Genomic DNA, 19,557 nt, shown 5'->3' on the forward strand with positions numbered 1-19,557 from the left:
TCTTCTTCTTCTTCTTTTTTTTAATATATTTAACATGGTGGACAATTATTGTAGCCAGAAATTGTAATGGGTCAGAAAATATTGATTACTTTTTTACATTCTCTCAAGTCTTCTAATTATTGTAAGATTTCACATGAAAGTCTGGTCATATACGATTTTGTAGAACCTACTCCTGGTGAAATACGATTAATCTACACATAGTAACACACGCCCATGTGTATGTGTGTTTAGTATGTAGTTATTTATGTAGATCTACAGTTTAAAACCACGTGGTGTAATTCAACAGGTGTAGGATTTCATAAGCCGGTGGTCATGTTTTCTTGTTCATAAATTACTCTGAGCTTCTATTGTGTTAAGATGTCAATAGATTTTGTGCAATCCCCAAAATAAGATCATGTGATTATAAAATAAAAACCAATTTTTATTTTTTGTTTTAAGAAATGGAAATCTTATTTATCTTTATTTTAGAACATTTCCAATAAGATTTTGCATAGAAACAATGTATATCATATGGGATACTGCTCCATCAGCTCTTAATTTTGACTCTTCATTCCTTTAAGCCTATGAAAGGAGTATGAATATTTTTTGATTTCGAAATTAATATTTTCCGAGAAGCTTTGTTTCATCGAAAATAAAAAGTAATTTCTATGCGTACCAATTTTTTTTAATAATGATTTTTTTTTGCAAAGTTGAAAAAAATTGGATCAAAATAGGGGGACTGTTTTCCACCACCCTCATTTTTTCACTAATATTAAGAATTTTATAATTTCATTCAATTGTTTTAAGAAAAAAAGTAAAGTTAAAATATTCCAATATGATGGAGGTCAGTTTGGGCTAAACTTTCTCTAATGGGCTTATTAAATAGTATAAGGATATAATGAGTTCAACAAGATTTATCGGGCCCACCGACCAAATATGCGTCAAAGACAAAGTTTCTTTAGAAGCTCGCTTCGAATAAAAACTCATCAGTACCAACTTTGCTAAACTATGCCCAGGGATATGAGGGTGACATGCTCGTCAGCTCATCCAAGCATGCAAGAGACGGTGGAGGAGGTAAGAAGCGAGTTGAAGGAGAGTCATTGAAATAAGAGCATTCGAAGATATTTCCCCTAAATAAATAAGGAAAGTATGTGAATTAGACATCGTGATTGAGCAATTAATGTTAATCTCGACGAAGATAGAGATTCTAAAATAGAAAATTACACAATTCTCTTATATAATGAATGTACACAACCCTATTAGAGGACACAATCACAATGATTTAATATCAATAACACACACTTCTATACCGTCTTTCAAGTTTTCTCTTTTTATTTGCATTTTCGTCAGTCTAATTCGTCTTCTCCACCCAAAAAAAAAAATCAACGTTAGGTGAATTTTCCTACACTCAAAAGAGTTTGATTTGGAAGGAGGTAGTGAGGGTGCAAATAATCTACCATCACGATCGAAATAAACGGAACTCAAAATTCAATTGGTGATATTGGTCTTGAAATAAAGTAGTAATGCACTGCTTGGTTGCCAAGATAAGCCATGATTAACTAAATAGTTGGATTTAATTTGATGTTTGGTATCTCAATAAGTTGTCGGGTCAATCCGCCAAAATTATATAATCATGCATTATCTTGCCTTCTAGTGAATTTTTTTTTGACGTCGCGAGCTCCAATAAAATAATTAAGTTTCATTAAATTATTTAATCTTATCTTGGCTAATCTTATGACATAAATGAATGAGAGTGACGCGATAATTAACCTAAAATTCAGAGAAGTTGGTGCAGAGTTGATTTGTCATTTTGTCACCAAACGCAGTGGTTGCGGTGGTTTTTGTGCAATCAATCATGGGCATATATGTCTTTTTCCACTCATCAATAATACGAATGAGATTGATATGCAACGGTGCAAAATCACGCGCTCCCTTTACAGATTTTTTCACGTGTCCCCTGTGACACATTTTCATCTCACTTCTGGCCCCAAACGTGATTATATTTACTTTAAATAGTGTTTTATTTCATATTTATTTAAAGGGGCAAATACTGATAAATCCCTAAACCCAAACATAAAGTGCGGGTCAGTCCCCAACAACATTTTTTAAGCGTATTGGACCCTAAATCAAACATAAATATGCACTTAACTCCCTAACTGGTGTGCAAAGACCGAAAAACCCTTCACTTTATTTTGAAATTACCGGCAAAATTCTAACACAACTTTTTACCTACTTTTCACGCGCCGGTTGAGTATCACGCTCCATACCTTTCAACTATCCGTTGTCATTCAATTTTCGAACCATTTCCTCAGCATTTTCGGACAGTTTTTCTTCGTGCAAGCGATTCTTCAGGTTCTTCAGTTTTTGTTTGCTTGTATAAATAACCCCAACAAGGCGGAAAGTAGACAGGAAACTAAAGTAATAATTTTCGAAGTAGAAGAATGGTGAAGACAAACAAGGGGAAGGAGAAGCAAGGTTTTTTTTTTTTTTTTTTTTCAGGAATCGATAATGAAATTTGTTGTTGTTTTTTGTTGCTGTTAGCAAAAAACAAACTGCATGTTCTCATATTGAATGATTTTGAACATTTCCAGTAGTGGGTAGTATCCAACGGCGAGATTAGGGTTTTCTGAAATAAAAAAATCGAACAACTGGTTCCAATAAAATGTTGTTTTCTTGTTTATGCTTGCAAAAATTGTTCATTTTCTGTGGAATTGCATGATTTTGAACACTTTCGCTCTTGGGTATCATTCGTCTGAAATATTAGTATTTTCCCAAATCACTTTTTGTCATAACAAGGGTTTGATTTTGGGCATTAGATGTGTTTAAATAATATAAGTCTTACTACACAACGGTAGTGCTATTGTAGTTAGAAGGTATAAAAAAAAGGTATGGCATTTCTTCTGATGTAATTAAATAGTATATGTCGTATTGCCCAATAGTATAAGTACTGTAGGTGTATGGTATTGATACCATATAGTGACGGTATAATTACAATACCTACATAGTACCATTGTTATCTTACAATTGTATTTTTTCTGATTATTGTTTTTCCTTTATAATCGTAATACACTTGCAGATGATGACGCCCAACAAGCATGCAGGTGCTCTCCTAGCGCCTTCAGAGAACAAATGGACATAATTAAACCTATGATGACGGCCAGACACTATGCTGCATTGGAGGAAAATCTTTTCGGGCATTTCTTAAACATGCCTAAGATATACCATAGTTTCTTAAAGGTGTCTGTTCTGTTGAAGAAGACATACAACGTGGAGACACGTACGTTCTGGTTTGGAGGTAAAACTATCCCTGTCGTCTTTGATCCTAGGGAGTTCTGCATCATGATGGGATTACAGTTTAAGGGGATACCCATCGATAAAAACCTGGAAATAGAAACTCCTTTCATTAGACGTGTTTTTGGGGGTAAATTGACCCAAGTAAAGCGTCATCAAATTGCTGAAAAATTGGAAGAGTATGCTGTTAGGACCGACCAACAATCAATTGAGGATTTTTGTAGGTTGTACATTATTTTCGCTTTTAATATTTTAATATTTTACCTTTTAATGGGGTAAGTATTTTAATATTTTACCTTTTTGTTTGTAAAATTACATCCTACTGAGTTAGAGCATCTCCAAGAGTGTAATGTAAAGCTATATTTTACACAATATGAACAACCAAAATCAAAATAGTGAGTTCCAAGAGTAAAATGCATAATTAACAGATTGGCTAAATTGTAACTTTGGCTTCTCAAATTTGAGAAACCAAAACTACAATTTAGCTAATGCAAAAAATATTAAAATAATGTTATATTGTTCTTTATAATATATTTATCATTAAAAAATATTTTATATTGTCTTATTTTTTTGCAAATAAATGTACTAAAAATGAAATTTATTATTTTACTTAGTATTAATAATAAATAAAATTAAAAAAAATATTTATCATTTTAATTAACATAAAAAATATTTCATAATGAATTATAGATTTTTAATGTTTATTTATATATATCAAGTAAGTTATTGAAATTTCTTTTATCACATTTAAAATTATTTTTGTATACTTATTAAATAGTATTATTCTATATTAACTAAAATAAAAGTCAAATAATTTTGTAAAACAAAAATTATTAACACATTTTTATTAATATTTAATAATAATTGAATATCATGTAGAAATTATTTAATAAAAATAATTAAATATTATAATTGTGTAAAATATAAACAATGTTGTTGGAGTGCAATGTTAAAAGTGGAGTGCTAAAACAGTACTGTTCATTGATTATATTATAGATATAGACAACCGTTTTTAGACAAACTGTTGGAGATGACCTTAGCTGTCAGTGGAAAATACACATTTGCCGTCACTTTGAATATAATATGTTAATTTACATTTACCTCCTCTAACTTTGGTATTTTAGCAAGTACATCTTAAATAATTTTTTTATTATTATTTCTATTATTATTATTATTATTATTATTATTATTATTATTATTATTATTATTATTATTATTATTATTATTATTATTATTATTATTATTATTATTATTATTATTTAAATACCTTTTATTTTATGTTTTGCATTATATTGCAGCCCTCTCATTCAATTTAACTTTTGGCTAATTTCTATTATTTGTTTACATTCACAATTCAAATTTTACATTTCAATTAATAAATATTATATTTTTTCAGTCGATCAGTATTACATTTGCATATATGGCATGCCGATTTTTTTATGGATGCAATAACAAGAAAAACAATTATAGTACTAACAACTGAACTTATCACCAAAAAAAAAAAGGATAATAATAATGAATAAAAAATCATCAGAAGGTCTTTCGATCCATGTGTGTCGTCGTGGCCCTCTACTCTTAATTATTTTTTAATATTGATATATATTTTATATCAATATTAAATGGAGAAATTGTATATGTGAGAAGGTTAAACGTTTGGGGTGTAATTACCAAAAGACCAAAGTTTAGGGGAGGTGAATGCAAATTAACAGATATATATAAATGAGTGATTGTATATAGTTTATTTGACATGATATCTAGTGCATTTCACACTGTCCCCTCAAATCTGTGAAAGGAGCTGCATTAGAAAAGGTCCAACAGAATATAACACAAGTTTTTTTCAGCTAATTACCAAAAACAACCGACAAATGCGACTTCCCAATATGCCCTTCCTCACGTGTATTTGTCCACTACATTCCACGGTGGCTAATTTTAAAAATATAAAATAACATAAAAATCTGTTTAATCATAAAATTAATTTGGTCTTATATTGTTTGGGAACTAGAATTATATTTGTTGGACAACAGAATTAACCTCTGTCAATGGTCTTATATCTTTTTTTGTCTTCAAAACTAGGGGTGTGAACGAGCCGAGCTTGGCTGTTTTGGCTGGCTCGAGCTCGAGCTCGAGTCCATGTTGTTGTGCTCGAGCTCATCGAGTCTTTTTTTTTTGGCTCGAGTTCGAGCTCGAGCCAATTCTGACAAGCTCGAGCCAATTTTGACGAGCTCGAGCTCATTTAGGTTTTTTTTTTTTTTTTTTTTTTTTTTTTTTTTTATTTATTTTTTTATTAAAATCATTTATTAAAACTTATTTATAGTAAAATGAAAAAAATTATAAAATAAATAATGAATTATCTAAGTAATATAGATTTATATTTATATTATTATTATAATATTTTATATTATTATGAATTATCTAAGTAATATAGATTTGTTTCTATTTAAATACTAGAAATATTTATTATTAAAGTTTATTTACTATTTAGTTAATAATAATAATATTAATATATATATATATATATATATATATATATATATATATATATATATATATATATATATATATATATATATATATATATATATATAAGGGCAGCTCGCGAGCTGTCGAACAACTAAAATCAGGCTCGAGCTCGAGCTCGTCCGAAGCTCGAACTCGTGAGCTCTAGCTCCAGCCCTTTGTCGAGCCGGCTCGTCGAGTTCGCGAGCCGGCTCCCTCGTTTACCACCCCTATTCAAAACCATGAAAATCACTTCGTCAATTGATAAAATAAATTGAGATTGATTGTTAACATCATTTATTCTAGGGGTGCACACGGGTTCAAAATATGCAGGTCTCGACTAAACCCGACATGTCATGTTCGTAATAGGGCCCAATCCCGACCGGTTGAATCTTGTTAGGCCTCGTTTTGTTACCTATATATTGGATTAGTTTGGGTTAGACGAGATTGGACTAGTTTTTCACTGGCTAATTAATTATTTAGTTGGTAAGACATTGGATTCGATCTTATATTAAATATGTTAGACAATATTTGGAAGCGTTTTGGATATTATTTTGATTCCATTTTGAGGAAATATGCTTTGGGGGGAAATTTTGAGAATGAAAGTAATGTTTGTTTATATTTTGGAAGGAGACAGAATACACTGTAGCAGTCAAATCGTGTTTAAATGTGTTAGAAAAATATATTTTTGAAGAAAAAAAATGAAAGATGAAGTGATGTTTATTTGTTTTTTAGTGAAGACATTTTTTACTGTAGCAGTCAAATCATTTTACTGTAGCAGCCACATCATGTCTGAAGGAGAGATAAACTTTTGAAATTATTTTGAGAAAATGATTTGAAAAGTTTAATAAATACAATTTTGTTTTGGAGAAACAATGAAAACAAAGTAAGAATGCTTCCAAACATTGCTTAAATTCTAGTATTATATGTGATTTGTCAATAAAATCTTTTATTTAATAAAATTAATATGTAGTTTGAAAGATGAAATAGTATTTTACTTGTTTAATAACCGTGTATTAAATTAATCTTGGGAGTGCTAATTTAACACGTAATAATAACATTTAAAAGCGGACCTAAGGTTTTAGCCCATACTATTTCGTCAGTACAACCTTATAGCGGTGCCGGTAACCTATGTAGCACGTACACGGGAACACATACACGGGGAAACGGGAAAACGGGCCCGAGGAAACACTGATTTCAAAAAAGTTGGATATGGGAACATGAGAAAACGTGTAAATATTAAAAATAAAGGGGTACATTCATAATTTAAAAAAATATTATAACATTTAATTTATATACTTATCATCAATTATGTATTTGCATCTACAAATTATATATAATTTACAAGTTTCAATCTGAACTATCATTTCACAAATTACATTCGAGACATATAAATTTATTTTAGTATGGAATTAGCATCTGCAAAAAATAGAACACCACTAGAGCCTAGAAGAGAAAAAGAGACATAAGATTTAAGATTTTTTTTAAGCATATGCAATGCCAAGTTTTTTTTTAAATGACTTTTGATTTTCTTTTTTGTTTTTTTTTTTGAAACGCTTTTTCATTTTTTCATTATTACCAGAAACGTCTCCGAGACTAATAAATATTTACAAAAATTGCCCCGAAATGTTTATGTCAAGTATCATAGAGTTTCCATTTCCAAAATATAAAAATACATGTGGGTTGAAGTTTTCGTGCATCATATACTATAACTGAACGAACCTTTAGTATTTAAAACTTTTTTATAGGTTTAAAAAGAAAAAAACCCGTCTGAAAAAAAAATAAAAATAATAATAATAAAGGAACCCGTCTTAGAACTCAAATCCATGGATTTTTAAATTGTTATTGAATTGTCAAAGTAGAAGAATAATATACCTCCTAGCCGTTGATACATATTACTACATAGTAGATACGCCTTCAATAAAATCCAAAATTGAAAATTCTAATCAAGGGCTAAATAATTGAGCTAGGGAAGAAATGTGAAACCGTCAAAAAATGGTAAATTATTCAAGATTGAAAGCATATCTTTATGTAGATCTAATCAGTATACATTCTTGTTTAGTATGTGTTTTTAATTTTCTTTATAAGATTTATTATTTTTTTTATCAAAAAGAAAATCAAGTAAATTGTTTTTTTAATGAAGAAATACCTGCTAAATATGTAAAATTACGAAGCAAGGTTATGAGCTAACACGTTGCCCGAATGTTTAACGAAATGAAAAGAACAATGCTGAAAAAATCCTAGAAAAAATAAAAATTAAACACCAACAAAATAAATATATAATATTTTTTATTATTAAACCACCTCATATTTTTATAAGTTGGGGATTTATACAAATATCATTAAAAATCAAATAGTTAATTTATAATTTGATATGTTTGCAAAACATTCGTTTTCAGCTTACTTTAATAAAATAATATAAATGCAATAATAAGAGACACATATTCAATACAGCTTGAAAGTTGAAAGCTAAGCTGCACGGACACGGATACGCGGATACGGACACGGCGAATACGGCATTTCTAAAAAACTAGGATACGGATATGTGGGGATACGCGTAAATATAAAAAATAGGGTTAATAAGATATAACCCCCTCATTAGAAAAAATATTAGGACTAACCACCTTACAATATTTTTAATGGGTCAAACCCCCTCAGAAATGTCAATTACTGAACTACCCCTATAATTTGTAATAGCGAAGACCCCCCCACCGTTTTCCCCAAATACTGCATATCTTCAACCATATTATTCAATATAATTTCTCCCCCAAATTATGCCGAGAAATTCTCCCCAAAAACAAACTGCAATATATATCGGATATTTTCCCCTTTCAAACATTGCCCTAGTTTGCTACATCTTCAGCGCAAAATAAAAACCAGAATACCATTATATTGTGCAATTCGTTCAGCAACACAGGTTGACAAACAATGGTGAAGAACGACAAGAAGAAGACAGGTAGTTTGCTATATACCCATCTTTACCACATAATTTCTGTTTTTTACACCTTCTTCAGCGACTCCGAAGGACAAAATCGAGGTCTCCTACAGAAACGGTATACAGCGGTACGCGACGACCATATGCGACGGTTCGGATGTCTTCCATGGTTGTTTACTCAAAAATGGAGTTTGTAAACACGATTGTTTTTTAAATCTACAGATCTATGGTCGCGCTATTTGTTGACTCATAAATATTTGTTTTCCTATGAAATTTGTTTTATCAGAGTCCAAAACAAAGAAAAGATCAGTATAAAAATCGGTAGTTCACTATATTTTTCCCGAAGTCAACTATAAAAATCGGTAATTCACTCAGAGTCAACTATAAAAATCGGTAGTTCACTATATTTTTCCCGAAGTCAACTATAAAAATCGGTAATTCACTAAGAGTCAACTATAAAAATCGGTAGTTCACTATATTTTTCCCGAAGTCAACTATAAAAATTAGATAGTCAACTATAATTTTTACGATGTCAACTATAAAAAATGGTAGTTAATTATACTTTTGCCAGAGTCAACTACAAAAATTAGATAGTCAACTATAATTGTTCAAATGTCAACTATAAAAAAATTGGTAGTCAACTATAATTTTTCCATTAATTTACCATATTATTTTTCAATTTAAGATACTGATGTTATAAAATTGAATACTCATGATAAATATCCCATCTTCATGAAAACATAAATTTCATAGAGTAGAAAATAAATTGATTTCAAGGACCAAAAAATGAGATATAGAAGAAAAGGTACAGTAGTGAAAAGAAATAGTGGAAAAAAAATTGAAACAAAAACAGGCGAGAAAAGAGGAATTGAGGGAAGAGAAAGAAGAGAGAGAGAAGAGAGAGGGAGAAAAAGAAAAAAATGATACGGGAAAAGAGAAAATTGGTGAGGAGAGAGAAGAGAGAGAGAAGATAAGAGAGAGGAGAGAGAAAAATAAGAAGAGAGAGAGAGAGAGAGAGAGAGAGAGAGAGAGAGAGAGAGAGAGAGAGGGAGAAAAAAGAAGAAAAGAAAAAGATACGGGAAAAGATGAAATTGGGGAGGAGAGAGAAGAGAGAGAAGGGAAAGAAGAGAGAGAGAAGATAGGAGAGAGGAGAGAGAAAAATAAGAAGAATAAAAGAACACGTTAAAAAATTGAGGAAAATAAGGAAGAGAGAGAAATTAATGGAGATATAAAATGACGGATAGGAGAGAAATAAGGAGAAGAGAGAGAAAATTGGAGAAAAATATGGACAAAAAAGGGCATAATGGGCATTAACATAAGCTTAGGGGGGTCACACAATTCAGAAAATATTAAATGGATTTGTCTACAAATGGGCAATTATAAATTGGGCCTGTACTATATTATTTTACCTAATGAGGGGGTTATCCCTCATTTTCCCTAAAAAATATGGGGATATATTTATAATATTTATAAATTATAAAAATATAGGGTACATTTATAAATTGTAAAAAAATATTTATAAGTTGTCAAATCGCATAAGAGAACCGCTTGCCCTTGATGCTCGCGTTGTTGGTCGCCGTCGTCGCTAGAGTTTTGGACTTTTGGGTAAACTTTCAAAGAGGACAGATGAAATGTGTAATATATTGAAAAGAAAATGCGTATTTTTTTTTTTTTTTAATTATGGCTTTCTTTTAAAATATAAGAACCGTGTTCCAACTTTTTTAAAATTACTGATACGGCCCGATACGTACGGGTGTCCTACTTTTAGCAAAATTACAATACGGTCCAATACAAGTGTCCGAGCTTTGTCCGGACGTATTCGAGTGTCCAAGTGTCGGATACATGGACTCTTCACCTTCTAGAAGTGTCCGTGCAACATAGGTTGAAAGAGATGCTATAGATGTACTTTTGAGAGATAATATAAATATATATATATATATATATATATATATATATATATATATATATATATATATATATATTTTTTTTTTTTTTCTTTTGAGAAATTGAGAGATAATAATATAATCGAACTATTTTCAACATAATTAAAAACTAAAAAAAAAAATTAAAATGCAAACACCAACTAACCACCTAGTAATTAGCGTCAAACCCTCTTTCCTCTTATAACATTTATTTACCTCCCATTTTTTCACACTATATATCCCACTGAATCAGCTTTAATAATCCTTCACTTAAGCTATAATAAGCTCATTCAACCTCCAAACCCCCATTCTCTCTCTCTCTCTCTCTCTCTCTCTCTCTCTCTCTTCTCTCTCACACACACACACACTCACTCACTCACTCACTCACTCACTCTTTCTCTCTCCTGAGAACTGAATAATTTTGAGTGGCGATGGCAGCCACCTCCGTGATGAAGCTGTCTCCCAGCGCAACCGCCGTCGCTAATTACAAGAGTGCGGAAGATTCCAATTCGACGACGTTCACGCGGCTGTCTTTCGCGGCGTCCAACGTCTCCGGGGAGAGCATCACGGTGGCGGCGGCGCCGCAACTCCGGATTCGACGGCGTCGTTCCGGAGGCAAATTGGAGAGACGATGTCCGGTGGTTGTTTCCCCAAAGGCTGTTTCCGACTCTCAGAATTCCCAAACGTGCCTTGATCCTGACGCCAGCAGAGTAAATTAATCAAATCACCTTTATCCCCTTCTCAATTTTGTTATTTTAAATGAAAAATGCCTCCGGCTACATTTTTTTTTGCGCTGTGTGCCTTTCTGCATATATTTGCAGCACTCATCTGCGAATCTATGAATTTATTCAAATTGTTTTCATCTGCATGCGACTGATTTATTTATTTATTATTATTATTTATTTTTTTGTTGCGAAATTGGTAAATTCTGGTTATACACGTTATACTATGTGTGGAATTTGTTGCGATTGTGGAGATCTGAGTAGAGAGCTATCATGTGTGTGTAGAACTTTTGCTTTAATTCGAAGCTACGTTAAGATTTGTCACAGATCCACCATTTTCTCTCTCGGTATACCACAAACATATAGAATATGTCATGTTTTAAAAGAAGTGAGGTTTGTTGCACGTGTGATTTTATTATTGTTGTAATCTTTGCTTTTAATTATAAATAAGAACCTATTAGTTGCTTTTAGTAAAGCGGTAACATGTTTTATTTTTTCTTTATGGTACGTTTTATTCCTCTAATCCAAGTAGAGCCGGACGGTTTGCTCTGCCATTTCATTAGCGGCATTATAGAAGAAAATTGAAAACAACGAAAAATTAAAGGAAAAAAACGAAGCATCTTGATGCAGAATTTAGAAATAGCAATATGATCTCCCGATTATTGTATTTCGTTTATTACTAGATAGTGAATCTTCACTAACTGCATCTCTGTAGGTGTATGGTTGAAATCAAAATCATATCACTATGATTGCAATTTGCAATATTAAACCATGCATTAAACAGAAATCGCATGTAGTTGATTAGAAAGGTTAGTATTTTCATTTTAGCGATATTATTGAGATAATAGTTTCATGGGAAAAAAAGGGATTCTGCAGACAAATAACTGTGCGTGATTAGTTTGAGCATTAATCTTGTCTGTAAGGGTGTCACGTATTCTTTTTTGCCTGTTCAAAAAGTATAATCTAAAAACTGTTTTTGTGCAATCAAAATCGACACAACTGAGTAGAAAATTATCATTTGGTTACGTTCCTCGGGAAGTGGAATATATAGTTATACTATTTTTTTGCATATAATCAAGCGAGACTGCTAATGATTGTCTTTCTGCTCCTTGTACAGAGTGTCTTGGGAATTATTCTGGGAGGTGGAGCTGGTACTCGACTTTATCCGCTGACAAAGAAGAGGGCAAAGCCAGCTGTTCCTCTTGGAGCAAATTATCGGCTAATTGATATTCCTGTGAGCAATTGCTTGAACAGCAATATATCCAAGATATATGTTCTCACTCAATTCAATTCTGCATCGCTCAATCGTCACCTTTCAAGGGCGTATGCTAGCAATATGGGCGGTTACAAGAATGAAGGTTTTGTTGAGGTTCTTGCGGCTCAGCAAAGTCCGGAAAATCCCAATTGGTTTCAGGTACTTTATTTTACCAACATTCTTAGTGCTTACATCTGAAAGATATCCTTACAAAATGCATATTATATTCACGCATTCACGTATTACATCTAATTGGCAAAAGTTCTAAAGCTTCTTTTGTTTGACCATGTTCTTTTTGTCAGGGTACAGCAGATGCTGTAAGGCAGTATTTATGGTTGTTTGAAGAGCACAATATTCTCGAGTTCTTGATTCTTGCTGGCGATCATTTGTACAGAATGGACTATGAGAGGTTTATTCAGGCCCATAGAGAAACAGATGCTGATATTACTGTTGCTGCTTTGCCAATGGATGAAAAGCGTGCTGAATCATTTGGGCTGATGAAGATTGACGAAGAAGGGCGCATCGTCGAATTTGCTGAGAAACCAAAAGGAGAAAAGCTGAAATCAATGAAGGTAGATATGTTAAATAGTAAATACGTAGAGAGTATTAAGAATTGCGCAATGAGATTAATATCTAATTTTAGTTTTCTTTTCGTATTGGTTCTGTTCTTAAGGTTGATACTACTATATTGGGTCTTGATGACGAGAGAGCAAAGGAGATGCCTTACATTGCAAGCATGGGAATATATGTTGTTAGCAAAGATGTGATGATAAATCTTCTCAGGGATAAGTTTCCTTCAGCCAATGATTTTGGAAGTGAAGTTATTCCTGGAGCCACTGCTATGGGACTAAGAGTATGTAATGCTGACATGTAGTCTAGTACTAATTTTCTTTATTCTATTCATAATTTAAATCTGTAGGTGTAATTGTTATATTGTTTGTGTAGGTGCAAGCTTACTTGTTTGAAGGCTACTGGGAAGATATTGGTACGATTGAAGCTTTCTACAATGCCAATCTAGGGATCACAAAGAAGCCAGTGCCAGATTTTAGGTAGGATTTGTCTTTTTTTTTTTTCTTTTTTTTTTTTTGGTACGTTTTTGTTTAATGTGTTGTTTTACCAGAATGCCAGTAGCCGTATTTACAAAAAAATTGGAAATGATTAAATTATGTTTTGCAGCTTCTATGATCGATCAGCTCCAATCTATACTCAACCTCGATATCTGCCTCCTTCCAAGATGCTGGATGCTGATGTCACAGATAGTGTCATCGGTGAGGGCTGCGTGATCAAGGTTAGTGAACAAAGTTATTAACAGCCCTGCTCCTTACTCCAACTGCTCGGTTTTTATTCTGAAATAACATTAGCTAACTTATGCATAAGAAACAAGAAAATGGAATATGACATACATACAACCACTGATTTCAGACTTTTTAAATGTCATGACATCGACTTTTATTTCGTCGACTTTGTAAACGTGCTTTCATTCACATAATAAAGATAAATTCCATAAGTCTGCCGTGCTCCTCCATGCAGAACTGTAAAATCCACCATTCTGTGGTTGGACTTAGATCGTGCATATCAGAGGGTGCAGTCATAGAGGACACCTTGTTGATGGGTGCAGATTATTACGAGGTAATTCTCCTTACATAAAACAAAACAGAAGATTTCAAACTTCATACGAGCAGATTTTTCATAGTTTTCACTTAGCTGTTTTCAATTCCTTTTGCAAATAATGAATTGTCAATTGATTTACTCTTGTGTTTTAGACGGATGCTGACAGAAGGTTGCTGGCAGCAAAGGGTAGCGTGCCTATTGGCATAGGTAAAAACACTCACATCAAGAGAGCCATCATCGACAAGAATGCCCGAATCGGCGAAAACGTGAAGGTTTCATAATTGTTTTTTTACTTTTACTTTATTTGAATTATTCAACCCAACTATACTTTAAAAAATTGACAAATATAAGTACTTTTTCGGTGTATGTTCCAGATTATAAACAGTGACAATGTTCAAGAAGCAGCAAGAGAAGCGGAGGGGTACTTTATAAAGAGCGGTATTGTCACGGTGATTAAAGATGCTCTAATTCCGAGTGGTATTATAATCTAAAAAAAATCACAAGTCTTTTTTCAGTGCTACCTAGGGTTTATGCTTTCGATATTTCTTGGCTGATAGTGAGACACAAGTACACTGAGGTTATTTTCGAGTATAATTTAGATGTACATGTTTCCGTAGCCTGGATGAGTTGGCTATGAATAAAGACACCCCTTCAATTAGAATAAAAATTAAAGTATGAGAGTTGGTTATGAAAACCCTTTAATTTATAATGAACATTCATTTCGTTAATGGTTTCGATATCTTCGGTTGACATTAAATACACTTTGTCCACTTTTTCTTGGTGGCACGGACTGCCGTTTGGCTAAATTTATAAATTTCAAATAAATTTGCAGATTCTATTTTAATTTTTTTACTTTTCTTAGATTTTATAAGTTGTTGAAGTGTTCTCAATTCTGACAATATAAACTTCTTTTATTACCGTAATGATGACCAAAAACAAAAAAGAAAGATGTTAAAATACTATGAACTCTAGCTGCAACTAAAAAGTTTACCATGCAACTATCAAATAGTTTTATTTAATATCTTTTCCAAATAAATTTAATCCAAACAGATAATTTATATAAATAGTTTTATAAGGTTCTTTTCAAACTATGTATGATATAACAAATCAATCTTTCAAAATAACTTATCCTAAATTATGATGATAGCTTTTAATTATTTTACCTTGTATTTTTAAATAATTAGGATTTGTTATGACAATATGTAATTTGAAAAAAAAAATAGATATGTTAAGGGTATTAATGAAATATATTAATGTTTGTACTCTAATTGCTAAAGTGATGGAAATATTAGACTCCATTAGAATACAAACAATGTTACTTTGAACAAACTAAGCTCAAACACAATTTGTGAAACTGAATAAACCCAAACAATCGGTGATTGATTCAATCCGATTCATTTATAGTTCTAGGTGTAAATTACACAATCTATGAAACTGTATAAACTCAAGCAATCGGGTGATCGATTCAATCCGATTCATTTATGGGATTTCTAGGATAAAAAGTTCTACTAAAAAAAAGCATCAAAACACGGAGCAGTTATAGCAGAAATTGACAAGTACTAAATTACATATCTAACTTCCAAGGCTAAAATAAAACAAATGGAACTCGATCGTTACAATGTTAAAACTCTTACTTTGTGAACAATTTCCTCCCTTTCTCCCTAAGATCACCCGGAGTACGAGTTTCATCAAACACACCGTGACCATACATCAAGATTTTCCTCCAAGGAATATTTTTGTTTATTTCGGTTGAATATTTTTCTATTCCTTCCTGCACCCAAAAACGTAGAACTAATTCAGTGTTTACAAAACGTAAAAAGCCAGAACTTTCCTCGGGAAAATAACTAAACTCAAACCAGACCACATAAAACAACAACCTCATCTCGTGTTTAGGCTTCTCTTGAAAATATAATTTTGTCTAAGTCAATATGGATAAGAAAAGGATAAGTTGGTTCCACTCGCATGGTAATTAAAAAAACTAGGGTTTCAAGAAAGACGGCCATGAACGAAAACTTGTATATAAGTGACAAAAAAACGAGATTGATAACCAATTCAGCAACGCAAAAAAAACAATTACCTTCAGCTTCTCTACCTCTTCCACACTCCAAAATAATCTCCTTCGTTTCTTACCACTAAACGTCTCGTTAGCTCTGCAAGAGAGAGGGATGTTCATGCCTATCCGTAAAAAAAATACAAAAATGACAGGAATTTGAAAGGCTAAATGTTTATCCACTATTTCAAGTACTTACATTTGGACCGAAGAATGTCGACCTTTTTTCGACCCTCTAGAAGCATGATCAACTCTTTCGGTTCTAGGAGCAGAAGAAGACGACATTCTAGAAGATCTCATTGACGAAGTCGAAGCTGGAGATCTCTGCTTATCGTTTTCAACCATTTTGACACGCTTACTTTGCACCGAAACAGCTCTGGTTTCCCTGATTTTTGTTTTACTTCTTTTGAATCTCAGCTTTCTCTTAGTTCTCTCGCGCAGAGATTGTGAGGAATCATTGCTAGTCGAATCAGAGGAAGTTTCACATCTCTCCTCGTGAATATTTTCTTCTTCCGAATGACGGGTTTTGTCTTCGTGTATCTCAACTGAAGGGTCTTCATGCTCCTCTTCATTAGCCGTTTTTCCATCGTTTCTGATATTTTGTTCATCACGCGAATTAATCGAAGGTTCTCGACCACTGGATCTTTCAGAACCTTCCGAATCCTCTTCCTCGATCTTTTCTTCTTCTTCTCCTAAGTTGTTGCTTTTGTGCCCCTCGTCATTACATACGTCGTTATTTACATTTGGTTCACTAACTTTTAATTGATGATGACCATTAGCTTCATCTCCCTTATTTTCTTGCAAACGTCTTTCATTGGCTCCCACATTTATATCCATAAAGAGCGATAAAGCTTTCTTTCTTTCGAGAGCATATTCCCTTGCTTGACATAATTCTGCAACAGCTTTCTTGTATAAACAGTAAGGGCAATAGAAGTGGCCTGCATCATCAAACCTCGCTCGACAACCCATACATGCTTCGTGCATAGCTAAAGGACAGCCATTTTCGCTGCAAATCAACAGATTATCGGCTTTATTGCACTTAATGCATAGATTTTTCTCCGACCAATCCATATCCTAGAGATCTTTTACTCCCCCCTCCCCGCTTCGGTTCTCAAATCTCAATACTTTTCAATAGCAAAAAAATAATATTTACGATTACTCACAACAAACCACAGATCTTCCAATATTATCCCATCACAACTTCACGATAACCTTCAGATCTGTCAAGCATCCCGAGAAATAAATAAATAATAAATAAAAAAAAAAAAAAAGACCGTTTGAGATTAGTTGATTCTTTAGCTGCATAGTAATATCTCAGTTCCCAGGCAAACATCTTTCGATAATAGTAAAAGAGAATTGTAACAGTGACCAGTAACTAAAAATTGGAAATAGACAAAATGTAGTTAACATTTATCAGAGTATCAAGAAAACCATCATAACAGAAATAAGTAAGATAAATTTGCCTGTAAGCGCTAGACGGGGAAGAGATTACCAAATAAGTCGTTTAAGCTTAGAGACACAAATAACATTTTCAACTTTTCAATAACAGATACACAAATAATTATCGGGGAGTACTGGAGATATTAATATTAAATGATAAATTTCACTAACAGCCAGGGGCGGCCCTGGCCCAGGGCGAGCAGGGCCCAGGCCCAGGGCCCACTTCTCAATGGGGCCCAAAAATTATTATAGTTTTTGTTATTATTTTATAATTATTTTTATTTTCTCTTGTTCCAACCCCTATTATCTCCATCTCTTAACTTTTTAACCCCCAAATTTCCACATTAATTTTTTTGACCCAAATCCATTTTGTCTTTTATCTCTTCTCTCTAATTCTTTTTTCACCCAATCTCTTTTTGTCTCTTTACCCTTTCTCTCTCATTTACATTGTTTTACTCTAATTTAATTTTTCTTGCACTCCTATATATTTCTCTATTGTTAGTTTCTAGAGTTTAAACTTAGTTGTTTTTTCTATGTTATTAGTGTTTTTATTTCTCAAAATTAAATTATTTTTGTTTAATTAAAAAACTTTTTTCTAATACCCATTTTTATGTATATACACACACACACACACACACACACACACACACACACACACACACATATATATATATATATATCGGAATTTAGGGCCTCGATTTTAAGTCTTGCCCAGGGCCTCCAATCACCCAGGACCGGCCCTGCTAACAGCTTAAACTTTTGGTTGAGATGGTCATTCATCAGGGAGAACTACACCACATAAGTAGTACCACATAAGTAGTAGAAGCTTCGAGCCATAAATATTTCTTTCAAATATTGTTCTTTTTCAAATGTCCTTATAAATGGCCTATAACACGAAAGACCGCCGGATTAGAAACTTTCTTCTACATGAAAATTAATTGCACCTTGCAATACTTAGAAACAAAAACCGAATAAAGCCGGGTTTTCTCTTTTATTTTTTATGCCAAGTTGCTGCATTTCCATTCATGCCAATAGCCCCAATTGCTACTGAGGAAAATTGGTACCTTATTGCACACAGCGGTTACGACAAAATTTGCAAAAAAAAAAAAAAGAAAAAAGAAACACAATGTTTGTAAGCATAACAAGACTCCATTGTTGCGAACTCAAGCGCTCTAACCATTTATCAAAAAATAAAATAATTATAATTATAATTATAAAAAAAAAAAAAAAAAAAAAAAGCGCTCTATCATGAAAACATTTAGATGGTGATTCGAATTTTGAAATTAAAAAGGTTCGAATTCGGAAACTACGAAGTGGGAAGAAATACCTGCGCATAAGAAGCCGTCTGAGTCTGGTAGAATTTGGGAATTTCATAGAACAACCTTTTCGATTATCGTAATTAGGGCTTTCTATTTAGCGAGGACTTGTTAATTGGCAAAATGCAAGTTTGAAAAGAAAAGGGAGATCTTTACCGAAAATTTAATATTATTATCCGCTTACATTTTGCAGTCTTAAGTGTATTTTTTTTTTTTTTTTTTTTTTTTTCACTTTGCACTCTTTAAAACAATAATTTCAAAACTATAATAGCACTTTGCATTCTCAAAATATATAAATTATTGGCAGCGCACTCTTAATTGAATAATAAAAGATAATTTATTTTTATTGGTTTTTTTTTACTTATTGCAAACTAACAAATTAAATTGTTATTTTCTTCTACTGCCAACGGCAAACCTAATTTCGAGTGGACAAAGTGCGGAAAATAAAAAACACATCGAATAATTGAAAAAATATATATTTTCTTATAGAATAAAATCAAATAAACTTTTAGCACGAAATTATTCGATTGATAGATCTTT

The 19,557-nt window shown here is 32.4% G+C and overlaps 2 protein-coding genes across 2 annotated transcripts; one reads left to right on the plus strand and one right to left on the minus strand.

Moving 5' to 3' along the window:
• Positions 1–10,837: 10,837 nt before the first annotated feature.
• ADG1 (ADP glucose pyrophosphorylase 1) lies at positions 10,838–14,937 on the plus strand. Its single transcript, XM_012985555.2, has 9 exons — positions 10,838–11,333; positions 12,463–12,759; positions 12,903–13,172; positions 13,274–13,453; positions 13,546–13,649; positions 13,777–13,888; positions 14,131–14,229; positions 14,364–14,483; positions 14,586–14,937. Exons 1-9 carry the CDS (start codon positions 11,055–11,057, stop codon positions 14,700–14,702), a joined length of 1,578 nt encoding a protein of 525 aa, XP_012841009.2. The 5' UTR covers positions 10,838–11,054; the 3' UTR covers positions 14,703–14,937.
• Positions 14,938–15,541: 604 nt separating this feature from the next.
• On the minus strand, positions 15,542–19,188 carry LOC105961321 (uncharacterized). Its single transcript, XM_012985554.2, has 4 exons — positions 19,029–19,188; positions 16,461–17,481; positions 16,289–16,361; positions 15,542–15,982 (listed from the first exon to the last, which is right to left on the minus strand). The coding sequence occupies exons 2-4, from the start codon at positions 17,330–17,332 to the stop codon at positions 15,842–15,844; spliced, it is 1,086 nt and encodes a 361-aa protein (XP_012841008.2). The 5' UTR covers positions 17,333–17,481; positions 19,029–19,188; the 3' UTR covers positions 15,542–15,841.
• Between the last annotated feature and the right edge of the window lie 369 nt (positions 19,189–19,557).

Source organism: Erythranthe guttata, chromosome 13 (genome assembly GCF_056151865.1).
Source record: "Erythranthe guttata isolate IM_541 chromosome 13, IM_541, whole genome shotgun sequence".
Lineage (NCBI taxonomy): Eukaryota > Viridiplantae > Streptophyta > Magnoliopsida > Lamiales > Phrymaceae > Erythranthe > Erythranthe guttata.

What these genes read in the sequence shown, in the direction of transcription:
- ADG1 (XM_012985555.2), top strand. Translation starts at nt 11,055, where the DNA reads ATGGCAGCCACCTCCGTGATGAAGCTGTCTCCCAGCGCAACCGCCGTC. An exon ending in AAAATCCCAATTGGTTTCAG is followed by an intron (nt 12,760 to 12,902) that starts GTACTTTATTTT and finishes TCTTTTTGTCAG; the next exon opens with GGTACAGCAGATGCTGTAAG. An exon ending in AAGCCAGTGCCAGATTTTAG is followed by an intron (nt 13,650 to 13,776) that starts GTAGGATTTGTC and finishes TATGTTTTGCAG; the next exon opens with CTTCTATGATCGATCAGCTC.
- LOC105961321 (XM_012985554.2), bottom strand. Translation starts at nt 17,332, where the DNA reads ATGGATTGGTCGGAGAAAAATCTATGCATTAAGTGCAATAAAGCCGAT. An exon ending in CGACATTCTTCGGTCCAAAT is followed by an intron (nt 16,362 to 16,460) that starts GTAAGTACTTGA and finishes TCTCTCTTGCAG; the next exon opens with AGCTAACGAGACGTTTAGTG. An exon ending in AAGAGGTAGAGAAGCTGAAG is followed by an intron (nt 15,983 to 16,288) that starts GTAATTGTTTTT and finishes TTTTGGGTGCAG; the next exon opens with GAAGGAATAGAAAAATATTC.